Here is a 13,180-nt window from a genome sequence, read left to right on the forward strand (position 1 = left end):
TGTGAGGGAAGAGTGTCTCTGCTGGGGGTGAAAAGGTCTGGGCTTATTGACAGGCAGGCAGTTTTCAGTTGAGTACTAAATCCTACTTAATGCCTTAGGGATACAGCTGTATAACCAAAATTGAGAGAGACGCTCCATAGCTTATCTAGTGAAGCAGAACTTGAATCAACCAGTTCGGGTGATGTAGAGCCCAAAGCCAGTTTTTTGGGGCCCCATTGATCTAAATTGATTGTCTTCTTTACTTCAGTTTATACTTGTGGGCATGGCGTAAGTGTGCCTGAGCATATGTCTCTGTGGCTGTTTTTCACCTTAGATTGCCAGATGAGGGGTTACTGTTTCCAGTGAAATTTAAGAGAAAAAGTTCTTTGTTTTCTTTTTGTATCAATGAGTTTATTTTTCAAGTGGTAAAATGTAATTAGAAAAGAAAATAAAAAGCACACAAGCTGTTAAAAATGAATCCAGGAATTTGAGACACTACCTCATAGTTGGTAGGAACTGGTCTGTTGAAAGAAATTCTAAAGGACACTGTCAGCACTGATAGGCCCAGAAATACTTGAGTTTGGTGGCAAGGTTTCCAGCCACTCTATTAGAAAACATAAACAAAATGCTGAAGTTGCAGAGGGTCAAAGCTCTGTCCAGTGGGCCTCACCTCCTCAGAATCTGTGATGTGGATGGGTTAAAATGTCTCCTCCCGTGAGTACAATTCTCATTGATAGTTATTGCCAGGATCACATTCAGTATTTCACCACCAAGTGGGATGTTAACTCTCTGTTTTTAACACATGGTCTTCCCTTGTGGTTCAGCTGGTAAAGAATCCGCCTGCAACGCGGGAGACCTGGGTTCGATCCCTGGGTTGGGAAGATCCCCTGGAAAAGGGAATGGCTACCCACTCCAGTATTCTGGCCTGGAGAATTTCGTGGACTATACCGTCCATGGGGTCGCAAAGAGTTGGCATTTTAATACATGAACTTTACCAGATTCAGGAAGTTCTTTTCTGTTCTTAGTTTGATGTTTTATAAAATGAGTGTTGAATTTTGACAGATAACTTCTTCTACATTTATTGAGGTGAATGTATGGTGTTTATAAATGAGTGTTGAATTTTGACAGATACTTTTCCTACATTTATTGAGGTAAATGTATGGTGTTTCTGTTAATGTGGTGAATTACACTGACTAGTTCTCAAATTTTAAACCAACCTTGCATTCTTGAGATAAACCCCACTTGGTCATGATGTATTATCCTTTTTATATATTGCTAGATTTGATTTGTTAATGTTAATAATTTTTTGCATCTATGTTTATGGGGGTATAATCAGTTATATTATCTTTGCTGGTAATGTCTTTACCAGATTTCAGTATCAAAGTTAGGCTCATTTCATGTGATTAGTTAAGAGGAGTGTCTTCTTCCTCTGTTTTCCAAAAGAGTTTATGTAAGATATGTTTTGGTTTTTTTTTTCCTTAAAAATTTGATAAAATTCACCAGTGGATCCAGGCTTGGAGTTTTCTTTGTGGGAAAATTTTTATTATGAATTTGATTTCTTTAAATAGAGCTATTCAAGTACATCTTTATTCTTTTGTGGTCAGTTTTGAATGTGTTTTTTAAAAAATGTGTTTCATCTAAGTTAAAATTGTTCTTAATATATATAACCTTATTCTTTGAATATCTACAGAATCTGTAAGTATTGCTACAGATTTCTTCTTTCATTCCTAGTACTGGTACTATATACTTTTTATCAATCTTATAAAAGTCTTACTGATTTTATTAGTTTTCATGAAAAATAACTTGTACTGTTTAAAATTTTCTGTTTCATTGATTTTTGCTCTTTATTATTTCCTTCTGCTTTGGGTTTATTCTTTGTCTAGCTTAAGGTAAAAAAATATATTGATATTTGTTATATAAGAAGTATGAAAAAAAAAAGAAAAAAAGAAGTATGGTTGAAGGTAAAAACTATGTCTTGTCCTTATTTGTGTCTGTAACACACAGTAGGCCCTTGATAAATTATTGTTGATTGAATGAATAGTGTGGTGGAGTATCCAGATAGAAGAGCTAAATAATGTCAAGATGGATTTAGGTTTTTTTATTATGTCATTGTTGCTGTTCAGTTGCTCAGTCGTGTCTGACTCTGCAACCTCATGGACTGCAGCACACCAGGCTTCCCTGTCCTTCACTGTCTCCTGGAGTTTGCTCAGACTCATGTCCATTGAGTCTGTGATGCCATCCAACCATCTCATCCACTGTCATCCCCTTCTCCTCCTGCCCTCAGTCTTTGCCAGTAGCAGTCTTTTCCAGTGAGTTGGCTCTTTGCATCAGGTGGCCAAAGTATTGGAGCTTCAGCTTCAGCATCAGTCCTTCCAATGAATATTCAGAGTTGACTTCCTTTAGGATTGACTGGTCTGGTCTCCTTGCTGTCTAAGAGACTCTCAAGAGTCCTCCAGCACCACAGTTCAAAAGCATCAATTCTTTGGCACTCAGCCTTCTTTATGGTCCAGCTCTCACATCCATATGTGACTACTGGAAAAAACCATAGCTTTGACTATATGGACCTTTGTCAGCAAAGTGATGTCTCTGCTTTTTAATACGCTTTGTAGGTTTGTCATAGCTTTTCTTCCAAGGAGCAAGTGTCTTTTAATTTCATGGCTGCAGTCACTATCCACAGTGATTTTAGAGTTAGAGTCACCTTAATGTTTTCTGCCTATGCCTTTGTTCATGTTGTTCTTTCTTTTTAAAATTATGTCTCCCTTTTCTATCTGATAAACTGTTTAGATTTTGAAGTTTTAAAATAAGACTCATGTCACTTAACATTTATTTGTTCAGAAAAATTTATCATATTGTATTTTATAGTCAGTGGTATTTGTATCTGTTTTTCCTGCCAGAGCTTCTTAAGAACAATGGTACTTTTTTGATCTTTGCATCTGGGTGTTTAGCAAAACGTCTTTATGTAAGTAGTAGCTGCTTATTTAATGCTTGTTGAATGACTGAATCAACAGTCATTCAACTGTTGCATTCATAATGCTTGTTGACTTAATGAATTATGAATGCATTCATAATGCTTGTTGAATGACTGAATCAAAAGTAGGGGAAGTAAGGAATTTAAAGAAATTTTCAATGATCTGGTAAGTAGCTTACAGTGGTCTTTAGAGAGCTAGAGGAAGTTTTTATTCTGAAGTGACTTAGTTGTGTGTGGGCAGTTAGTGGAGTATCCTCCTTTTATTTTCTACCCTCTGGAATTAAGTTCATGAATTATGAAGCAAGGCCGATAGTAGCTTATGAATACTTATATTTTTATTTTGTGTAACATGCTTAAATTATTCCCAAATGGCAACAGGAGGAAGCAAATGGAGTTATCTGATGATGAGACAAAAGAAACTGAAAACATGAAGAAAAAGAGGAGAAGAATCAAACTTCCTGAGTCTGATAGCAGTGAAGATGAAGGTGGGCATTGCTAATTTTTTTATTTTAAATTTTAATTTAAAATTTTAATTTTTGGCTAGTGGGATTGTCTCAGTCAAATTGGGCTGCTATTATAAGAATACCATAGACTGGGAGGCATAAACCACAGGACTTTATTCCTTATAGTTCTGAAGGCTGAGAAGTTCAAAATCAAGGTACAAGCTGATTCAGTTCCTGGGAGAGGCTCTCTTCCTCATTTGTAGAAGAATACCTCCTTGCGTGTTATCCATGGTAGAGAAAGAAATCATCTTCTTTGTGTCTCTAATCTCATTCATTACAGTCCTGTCCTCGTTTTATCTCCCAAAGGTCCCTTTCCTGCTACTATTGATGATTTGGGCTTCAACATATAAATTTTGAGGGAACACAAATATTCGGTCCACAGAAGGGTCAGTTCTTCTTGTGATGACTTTAGCTCAAGAAGCTAAAAAGTTGCTTATTATGGGTTGCAGTGACAATAGTAATCCTAGGACTGAGAGACACAGTGTACCTGTTTCTGTTCAAAACCAACTTTTAACCTTTTAACAAGAACCATAATCTTCTGGTAATTTGTGAAAGTAGCAAACACAAAGAGAAGGAGGATAAGGATTATTATTGTATTTATTATCAAGGATATTTTCTTTTTTAAAAAATAAAATGGAGCTCTTCCTTTGGGTACCTTCATGTGTGTCTTATAAAAAGTGAGATTGTAGGCATCAGGGGTAATGGTGCTGTTTTGTACCACATAAGTAAAAGCACACTGAGATGAATCTGCATTGTTGTTGTGGAAAAGGAATGACACTGTGGACCCTCCTAGTTTTAAGTTGTAGACACTGCTGTAAAATAAGTACAGAGTACGGGCAAGAATCTCGCCTGGAAAATTAATGTGCCTTTTAAGAGAAGATCAAGTAGTCTAAGAGCCAATTCAAGTATTCTTCCCAAATTATGTAAATGAAAATATATAGAAAAAGGAGGGACTTCTCTGATGGTCCACTGGTTAAGACTGCATTCCCAGTACATGGGGCCCAGGTTCAACCCCTGGTCAGGGAACTAGATCCTACATGAAACTAAGATTCTTCATGCACGTGGCAATGAAGATCCCTTAGTGCCGCAACTAAGACCCAGTACAGCCAAGTAAATTTTTTTTAAAAAAAGACCAAAGAGAAGGATTTCTGGGTTGGACTGATATGCCATATGACTTCATCTCTGAAAAGCCTGCTCTGAGAACTGGTGGTGAAAAGCTTGAGCTGCTGTGATTGATTCTCCATGAATTCATGGCATATTATTTTAGGAAATGGCCAGAACTCTCATCCAAAGGGATTCAGCATCATGTAAAGGTAGACGAAAGCAAACAAACTGAGAGATTCTTTAAGAGATTAAAGAGAAATGAATGCAAAAAAAGAAACCTGCTATGCTGTTGAAGGGCAAAGCTAAACTTGTTAAACTCCAGTCTTACCAGAAACTACTATAAGAAGCACTAAAAGTGGTAACAGAGGCAACCCAAACTGGGGGAGTGTTATCTCGAGTGAGCTGAAAAACAAATTATAGATGGCAGTCACACAAAGGAAACGAACAGACCTGAGAAACTGTACAAGCAGGTTGACTGTGCCTATGGCAGGGCTGCACCTTGGACTCCTCCCTCGACTTGGGGTTTTTGTTGACTGTGAAACAGATAGGGATTTGGTATTGTGAGCATCCCAGTGGGATGCTGAATCCTCATTCCATGTCATTTATCAAAATGATGTAACCAAGACCACAGAAAGGAAGATTTCGAAGTGTGTAGATGAAACAACCATCAAGGAACATTCTGATTGGTTAAGAGTTGAGAAAATAGAGGCAACTCTGCAGACACACAGGAAAATAACTTAGAAGGTAACTTAGGAATGTGTGCTAACTGGAGCAGTCATCCCTAATTCCAACCGGGAAAAGAACTTGAGGAAGATTCTGGATAAGTCTTTGAAATCATCAGCCTTAATATACATTAAAAAATAAACTAGATACTCTAGTATTAGTGAAGGAGTCAGCCGTAATACTGTGATTGATTGAACACTCTTTACATACTTCTGAAATACTCTCTGTAGTTCTAATCCTTAGCTCACAAAAATGATACTCTTAAGTGACTAGAAATAAGAGTGGGGTTAGTCTGGAAGGGAGAAGAAATGTGAAAGAGGTGGGCAACCCATTATAACATGATACAGAGCAGAGGCACTCAGATTTTTTTTATCTGGGAAAGATAATTTTTGGCATTTGACTAAATTTATAAACTATTGCCATTTTATTCCTAAATTTCTTCTTTGTCTCAGAGCCAATGGGATTTTACTTTAAACCTTCATACAGTCTCTAACCTGCTATTGCTTTATTTCTGCTATGCTGAATATGTGCTGTCAGTTCAGTAAGCTATCTTCAGCTAGAAGTTGGCAACAGAAGTGGAGCAAATGGCAGAGACTTTGGAGTCAGACAGACCTGGGTTTAAAAGCTTACCTCCACTACTGACTGTGACTTTAGGCAGGTTACTTCTTCAGTTCCTTGTTTTCTCTTCTCTAAGATAGGATGTTATCACATAAGATAGGCCTTTTATGAACATCAAATAAAATGCTGTTTGAAAAGTGCCAGGACAATGCTTAACATATAATCAGTTTTCTTAATATTCACCCCACTTTTCCTGTTGAAAGTCAGTAAGCGTTTAATGGTAATAATATACTTGAAAGTACCTTCTCTCAGAAAACTCCCTTCAACTTCATATTCTTAACTATATACCCGAGAAAGTATTCCTTTTTCTTTCTCCCTGGCAGACTCATAAGCACCGTTAGCAGTTCTGTATACTCTCTTGTCTAAAGTAAAGAAAGGCCAGACCCAGAAAGAAATAACATGAAGAGTAATATCTATATTGCTAGGAAAAAGTAGTTTTAACTGGTATGTTTCAGGCTTTGCTACCGTTTTCAGTCCTTGCAAATTGTTTATAGAGAATGGTAAGCAAATGACCCACCCCCACCCCTTTTTTGAAGGTTAAGATAAGTAGTTTAAAAAATTTCCTAGGAAGCTATGAATGGTTTCCAGGAATTCTAATTACCCATCTCTTCCAGAAAACTGGTAAACAGTGGTTACATTGCTAGATCCCTGCAATTATCTTTACCACAGTTCTTATTCTGCCCCAGTGAAGGGTGCTTTCCTGGGGTAAGTGATGTTTCACTACTTGAGTACCTTTCATCTAAAGAGCTGCAAAATCACTTACAAATATATTTAAAACACACCAATGCACCCATCATTCCATAGCTTATATCACTAAAAATATGTTGAAGGAGTACAGTCGTCTTGGTAATAAAGACTAAGGCAGACAGACATGGATTCTAACATATGAAAGTGGGCAAGTTTTTTTTTTTTTTAAGTCTCTTTGAACCTTGGTTGTATAAAACAAATAGTAATAGTGATTTTTGTGGGGTTATTATAAAAATGAATGATTAATGTTTGTAAGCCCAGAAAATTCTAGTTGTTTTCCCTATCCTTTCTTAAAATATTGTAATTAAAAAAAAATTTAAGTAATACCTATATAAGTGTTATATATTAATAGTAAGCTCTCCTATCAGACTCACCTAATTGACTGATGCTTCTCTTGTCAACTTTTTCTCATCCACCTTCCATCTTCCAAGGGTTTGTTGAAATTTCTTATTCCTTAGGAGCTCTTGGCTCCTGTGACATTCTCTTCCCTATTATGAGGGGGTTACATTTCTTTCCTTTATTATTGTTACGTTTCTCATTGAGGGTGTGTGGAAGGCAGAGGGAGGCATATGCTGAATCTTCCTTGACTTAGAAGCTCCTCATCCCAATTATAGTTCAGAAAATGATTCTTTTATTAAAAATGTTACTGTATATTCAGCGCTAGGGAAGTGGTGGTGCCTCTGCCTGTATGGAGCTTAAGAGTCTGAAGGGGGCTCTAAACAGCTCCACACGTGCAGTGAGGGGGTCTTAGAGGGTGCCACTGGGATTGTGTTTTCCTTGGTTAAGTCAAGTGGTTGCAGAACTGGAAACAGAATAAGAACTCATAAATTTATGACTGAGTACTCAAAATTCCTTTTCTTTGGCGTCTTCACTGCATAAACGTCTCTCCTACCACTGTAACTCATTGCTTCACAGCTTTCTTAATAACTATACCTTCAGGAAAATGGGTGCTTGGTTCTGGTGGTTTGACTGGACTTTTTCTTTCTCAAGCTCCCGACATGTTCTAGCCTCCCAGTGCTGGTTAATAGCTGGACCACTTTGCTTTTATGTTTCTATTTCCCAGAGTTTATAAAGTTTGGGGGCCCATTTCATACTTGAAGTGTGTAATTTATTGTTTCTTTCTGGCTGTTGTTCTGCTTCACCTCTTTAGGTCATTTGGCCTTGAACTCTCCACTGTCATAATTTTTAACACTGACCTAATGAGTTGGGAGAATTTCAGATCCAAGACTTGTGCTAAGAATTTGAATACAGCCAGGAGATTCAGGGAGCAGGTGAGGCTAAGCAGCTCCCCAATCCCTTGACCAGCAGTTTCTTTGCGGTGATTAAGCAATGGGTCAGCTGAGGATTTTCACTTCCCTTCTCATGGGCCTTAAACTAAGACCACTGTTTCTGGAACTGTTCAAAACTGATGGGATCCCTCTGGTGGTGCTCTCTTTTCAGGTGGTACCATTTCCATAATCATATTTGTCTCCTTAAAATATTCTTTTCTTGCTGATCGTATAATGAGCAAGTCTTAGTTGTTAGAGCTATAATTGTGATCATCATTTCAAAGATGATTCCACAGCCCCATGGTTTATGCTGTTCAATGTCAGCTGGAAAATTTAAGTCTAACGGACATCTCAGGTGATTGCAAATAGTCCTTAAATCACAGTCACAAAATCATTGTTACTATTATTTATTGCATACAACAGAAGTTCATAGAGATTTTTTAAAAACTTGCCCACCTTCATATGCTAGGATCCATATTGGTCTGCCTTAGTCTTTATTATTAACCCAAGTGTTCTCTTTCAGTATGCTTTTAGTGACATAAGCTTAAGGAATGATGGATGTGTTGGTGTGTTTCAAATGTAGTTGTAATGGAGTTGTAGCTCTTCCGTTGAAAGGTGCTCACACTTGGTATAATCTGAGGACTCTCTCCACTTACTTCATCTTAAGAAAATGTCTGTCCCTGCATGGTAGGCAGCATGGGATAGTTGAAATAGTCAGGCTGCGGAATCAGACTGACTGGGGTTTAAAACCTCTTGCCTCAGTTGCAAGCTCTGTGCCCCTGGCAAGCTAATCAACCTCTCAGAACCTCTGTTTACCCAACTCTAATGTATGAATGATAGTATTTGTCTCTTAGGTTTGTTATAAGGAGAAAGTGAAGTAATGTCACTGAAATAGATGACACATGGTAGATGACCAGTGGATATTTTTAAAACAACTGCATACCCTGACTTATCTATAAAATTAGAAGCTAGCTAAGATGATCTCTAAGGTACATTCCAGCTCTAATAATTTTTTTAATTGGACTATAATTGCTTTACGATGCCAGCTCTAAAAATTTTTGATTCTTTGATTCTCTTTATATGAAAATTGATAAAATGTGTATTTTAAAGATATCTGTCTAGTTATATGTATATTAATAGATATATAACTGCAGAGTCCTTGATTGTCGTGAATTACTGCTTGCAGAATACCCTTTGCTGGACGTGGAAGTGTAGAGAACTAGTGAGCGGGCATTGTACCAGACACTGTCGTGGTTCTCTTATCTAAGTTTGTTCCCTTATTTCAGTCATACCAGACTCCCCTGGAGCTTATGAAGCTGAGTCACCATCCCCACCTCCTCCTTCTCCTTCTCCTGAACCAGTGCTAAAGACTGAGCCGGAGCCTCCTCCTGTCAAGGTAAAACTTTACTGGGATGTGTCCTTTATCGCCCAAGAATGAAGCCACTCTGCTGCGTTAGTTCTCTGCTCTACACTTCACATGTGGCAGTAGCTGGCTCCTATCTCATCCTGCTCTCCTGTAGGTGGTACAGAATGGACATTCCCTCTCTTCTCACAGGAAGGGCAAGTTGAGCCATAGGGCATCATCTCAGGAATGTAGCCGAGGTCAATCCTGGGGGCTCTTTAGTTTTTCATGACTTCCAGTTTCAGAGCAGCTGTGCTATCCAACTTCGCTTGGCATTATGCACAGTTAAGTGTAGCAGAGTTTGTGAAAGAGTAGAACAAACAACTTTTGTGTCTTTGTTGCTCTTCTAGAAAAGGGCTGCAAATGGGGAAATACAGTTTTCAGTAATCTTCAGCTGGGTCTTGTCTGCATCTTTAAGTGTAAATAATGAAGGATTGAGAAGTTGGGTTTGTTTTTTGTTTTTTTTTTTCTTTATGATTATTAGTTTTCCTTAATTCATTGACTGTCATTTAAATTTGGCACTAAATTCCTCATTAGCTTAAAAGAAAATGGAGTGAAAGGCCAGTGGAGAGAAAAAGAAGTTGGTATAAGTAAACCTTTTTGATACTGAATTAGACAGTTGTAATGTTGCAGTGTCGAGGCTGAACTAGCAGGTATCCGCAGCAAGGCTGGATGCCTCGGAGACCTGCAGTCTAGGGGCCTTCCCTGGGCGCTTCCAGTATCTGCTGTGGCCTTCCGTTAAAGCCCTTACCGCAGTGGTCTGTTTTCCTTGTCTCTCTCCTCCAACTAAGGCTGTTGTCCTATTGGTCTTTTTAACCATGGTGCCTACTCTCTCCAACAAAAGTTTGTTGACTGAATGAACACAATTCTTTGCTCAGCATGCGGCCTCTCTTCTCACAATGAGGTATCAATGAGCATAACTTGTCTGTGGTTGGGCTGGTCCCCTAAAGGGAAATTTGTAGATACCTTGTGTAACTTTTTATCCTCATAAAATATTGGAGGGTGATTGTCAAAAGATAAAAAAAAATTTTGTTCTTCTCTACAGCTTGATTGGTTAGTTTAATGTTGTATCCTCTGATCTTCCTGTGACCTTTTAGGGCTCTGATGGAGAAAACAAAAGAAAACGAAAACGTGTGCTGAAATCTAAAACCTTTACAGATGAGGAGGGCTGCATGGGTAAGAAAAAATGTTGGCTCCAGGGATAGAGTTATGACCGTAGAGAGCACCTTAATCCCTCACAGAGCAGGGCGCCTCATCACCATGTGATGCTGGCTGCTTGGCTGTGGCCCACACTGAGTGGCTGAGTCGGGGAACACTGCAACTACAGAGTACCTGCTTCCTGTTTGTTTCATACACTTGAGATCTTGGATAAAAGTTGCAGCGTCTCTGGTTGGGGAGTTTCTTGATCTGTGGCGTGGAGGGGAAAATAGCCACTTTGCCTACATGTGAGATTGTTGTGAAGATTCACGTGAAGTAATAGATTTAAAAAAACACTTTCAAGGTGAAAACCACAATACCAACTTTAAGTATTATCAAAGACACTGAGAAACAAGTGGGGTTGTTTTGAACGTTTATTTTATACATTTGAACTGTGGAAAAGAGGCTCCTGCAGATGATTGGACTCTGAAGAGAGTGTCAGGAGTCGTCTTCGTATTTTGTCCCATTTGTTGTTTAGAGGGGTATGACTTCCATATCACTTCCTGTGTGTTTCCTGTTTTGTAAGTCATGTTAGATAAAAGCATGTTCCTTTTACAGAGATGTAGAGGGAAAATGCAATTCAGGCTTTGAGTCATCACTTGAGTCCCGATGAAATGTTAAAATCCTGGTACTATCTTTTGTGTTTGTGATGAGTTGTGGGTTTAGGCTCTTCAACCTCTTGTTAGGGAGGTGGCCCTTAAGTGTCATTTCTTTTTTCCTGTGGCATCTGCCACACCTCAGCTCTTGTAGAGAAGTATTTTTTCCCTTTCTTGATTTTCCTTTTCTGGTTCACATTTTTGTCTTAAAAAGGTTTAATTGACTATGAAGAATCAACTTTTCCAAACAGTGTGCTTGTTAAAACTAGTGAAGACATCTCATTGACCTTGAGCCTCTCTGGTTCCCTACCTCACTCAGCTGAAAAGGCCTCTGCCACTTTCACTGTAGCATATGCTTGGGGAGTAAAATTCCTCACACAGGACATTTTGGTCTTTGCAGTGCCAACTTTCTCGTGAGCCTATGAATTCTGGACTTTGGTCTTGTTTTATTTGTTTTTGCTTTCAATCTTCTAGTCATGAATTTCAAGCCTCTTGGTTTGTTAGTGGTAATTTATGTATTTACTATTGAATTTTTTTATTTGTTTTCATTTTAAGAGGACAGAAGCATCAGTGCTAGTTTTTTCCTCCTGCTACCCCAAAAGAAAAGCATCAAAAATACCTTTATAAGAGTTCGTTGGGGATTTGTGGCTAATTACATATTGCTTTGTTCAAAACACAGTTCTCAAGTTTTGGCCAGGTATGGGATGTGAACTTTTTTGTACTCCTGTCTCCAGACAGGACTATTAAGAGCCTTGGATGCAACGATGAAAACTGTGCTCACATAGCACATTTTTTTTGAAAAGTTTTTATTCCAAACTCAACTTAATGAATCTTGGCTCCTGTAACCAACAAAAGAGTTCTGCTTTTCTCTCTGTGCTCAGACTGTTCCAAACGTACCAGCTCAGGGGGCTTGTCCTGCCCTGTGCTGGATCGCAGTTATTCTGTAGATTTAAAAAGCTGATCTTTCCCTTTCTGTAAGTTCACTGCAGGGACTGGGGAGTTGGGCCCCTGAGATATGTGTGGGGTAGACTTCTGGACAGGGTAGATTTATAAGAGCAAAACAGTTGAGTGGAAAAGAATTCTGTTACCCCCACAAACTGGGCCTTTTTTTTTTTTATGGCAGCCCAGAAAAGTGGCATGTTGTTCAGCTAAAATAAAGGTCCTGTATTTTTAAGTTGAAATCTCCTTTGTTCTGTAGTTTGAAGTAGCTACAGCTTTGAATATAGAAATGCTCCTTTGAGCTCTTAAGGGCTATACCAAGTGTTCTGCTTAAGAAATTCTGTTGATGCTGCCCTGACTGATTTTTAACTCCTTTAAGCAATGGATTGCACAGAACTGGCAATGAGACAGCCAGTGGTTAGTCAAGAAATGATGAGCTAATTGATGCTGAAGCTTAATATCACAGACATGCCACCAGTTTAACACAGAATGCAGCTTATGGAGGGCACGCTTTGTAGTAAGTCACGCCTTTTCTGTATGTGTAGCTAGATGGCTCTGTGGACTTGCCTGGTTTGAGATGTTGAGTAAACAGCTCATAGTTTTGTTCCAAAATCCAGTTATGTAGTACTTTGGCATCAGAATGGGGATGATGTTCTGCGATCATAATTGTTGCACTATAGGCCTACCATGGAGGTTCTCTAAATAATCTGAGAGCAACATTTCTTACATTTTGCTGAGTATATACATTACTTGAAGATCTTGCCAGATTTCAAATTCTGATTCAGTAGGCCCTGGGGGTAGGACTTAAGATTCTGTATTTCTAATAAGCTCATGGGAGATGCTAATGCCTCTGGTCTGGGAAGCCTTAAGGCCTCCAAGAATGCTCAATATATATTTTAAACTTTTTAGTGTTTATGTAGTCTCCAAGTTGGCAGGAGTCACCCAAAGTGAATTCTAGGCTCTTGAAAGTAATGATAAATCCTAGGAACTCTTGCGGCGTGGGGGTGGGAGGACGACTGTTAATTATGCAACCTTAATAAGAATAGACGGATAAGGTGAAGGAATACTCCACTGCTAGAGCCAGTTGATCTCCAGCATGGCCAATGAGGGGAAAATATAGCATTAAAGAGAGCTTG

General features: G+C 38.6%; 1 protein-coding gene across 3 annotated transcripts in view; it reads left to right on the forward strand.

Moving 5' to 3' along the window:
• POLD3 (polymerase (DNA-directed), delta 3, accessory subunit) overlaps nt 1-13,180 on the forward strand; it is a 44,520-nt gene that overhangs the window by 27,559 nt on the left and 3,781 nt on the right. For all 3 annotated transcript variants that reach the window (XM_010848864.1, XM_010848863.1, XM_010848865.1), the window contains exons 9-11: nt 3,326-3,432; nt 9,197-9,306; nt 10,410-10,488. In XM_010848864.1, coding sequence (XP_010847166.1) covers nt 3,326-3,432; nt 9,197-9,306; nt 10,410-10,488 — 296 coding nt within the window. The remainder of the gene's footprint in view (nt 1-3,325; nt 3,433-9,196; nt 9,307-10,409; nt 10,489-13,180) is intronic.

Source organism: Bison bison, unplaced genomic scaffold (genome assembly GCF_000754665.1).
Source record: "Bison bison bison isolate TAMUID 2011002044 unplaced genomic scaffold, Bison_UMD1.0 scf7180017864276, whole genome shotgun sequence".
NCBI classification, from domain to species: domain Eukaryota; kingdom Metazoa; phylum Chordata; class Mammalia; order Artiodactyla; family Bovidae; genus Bison; species Bison bison.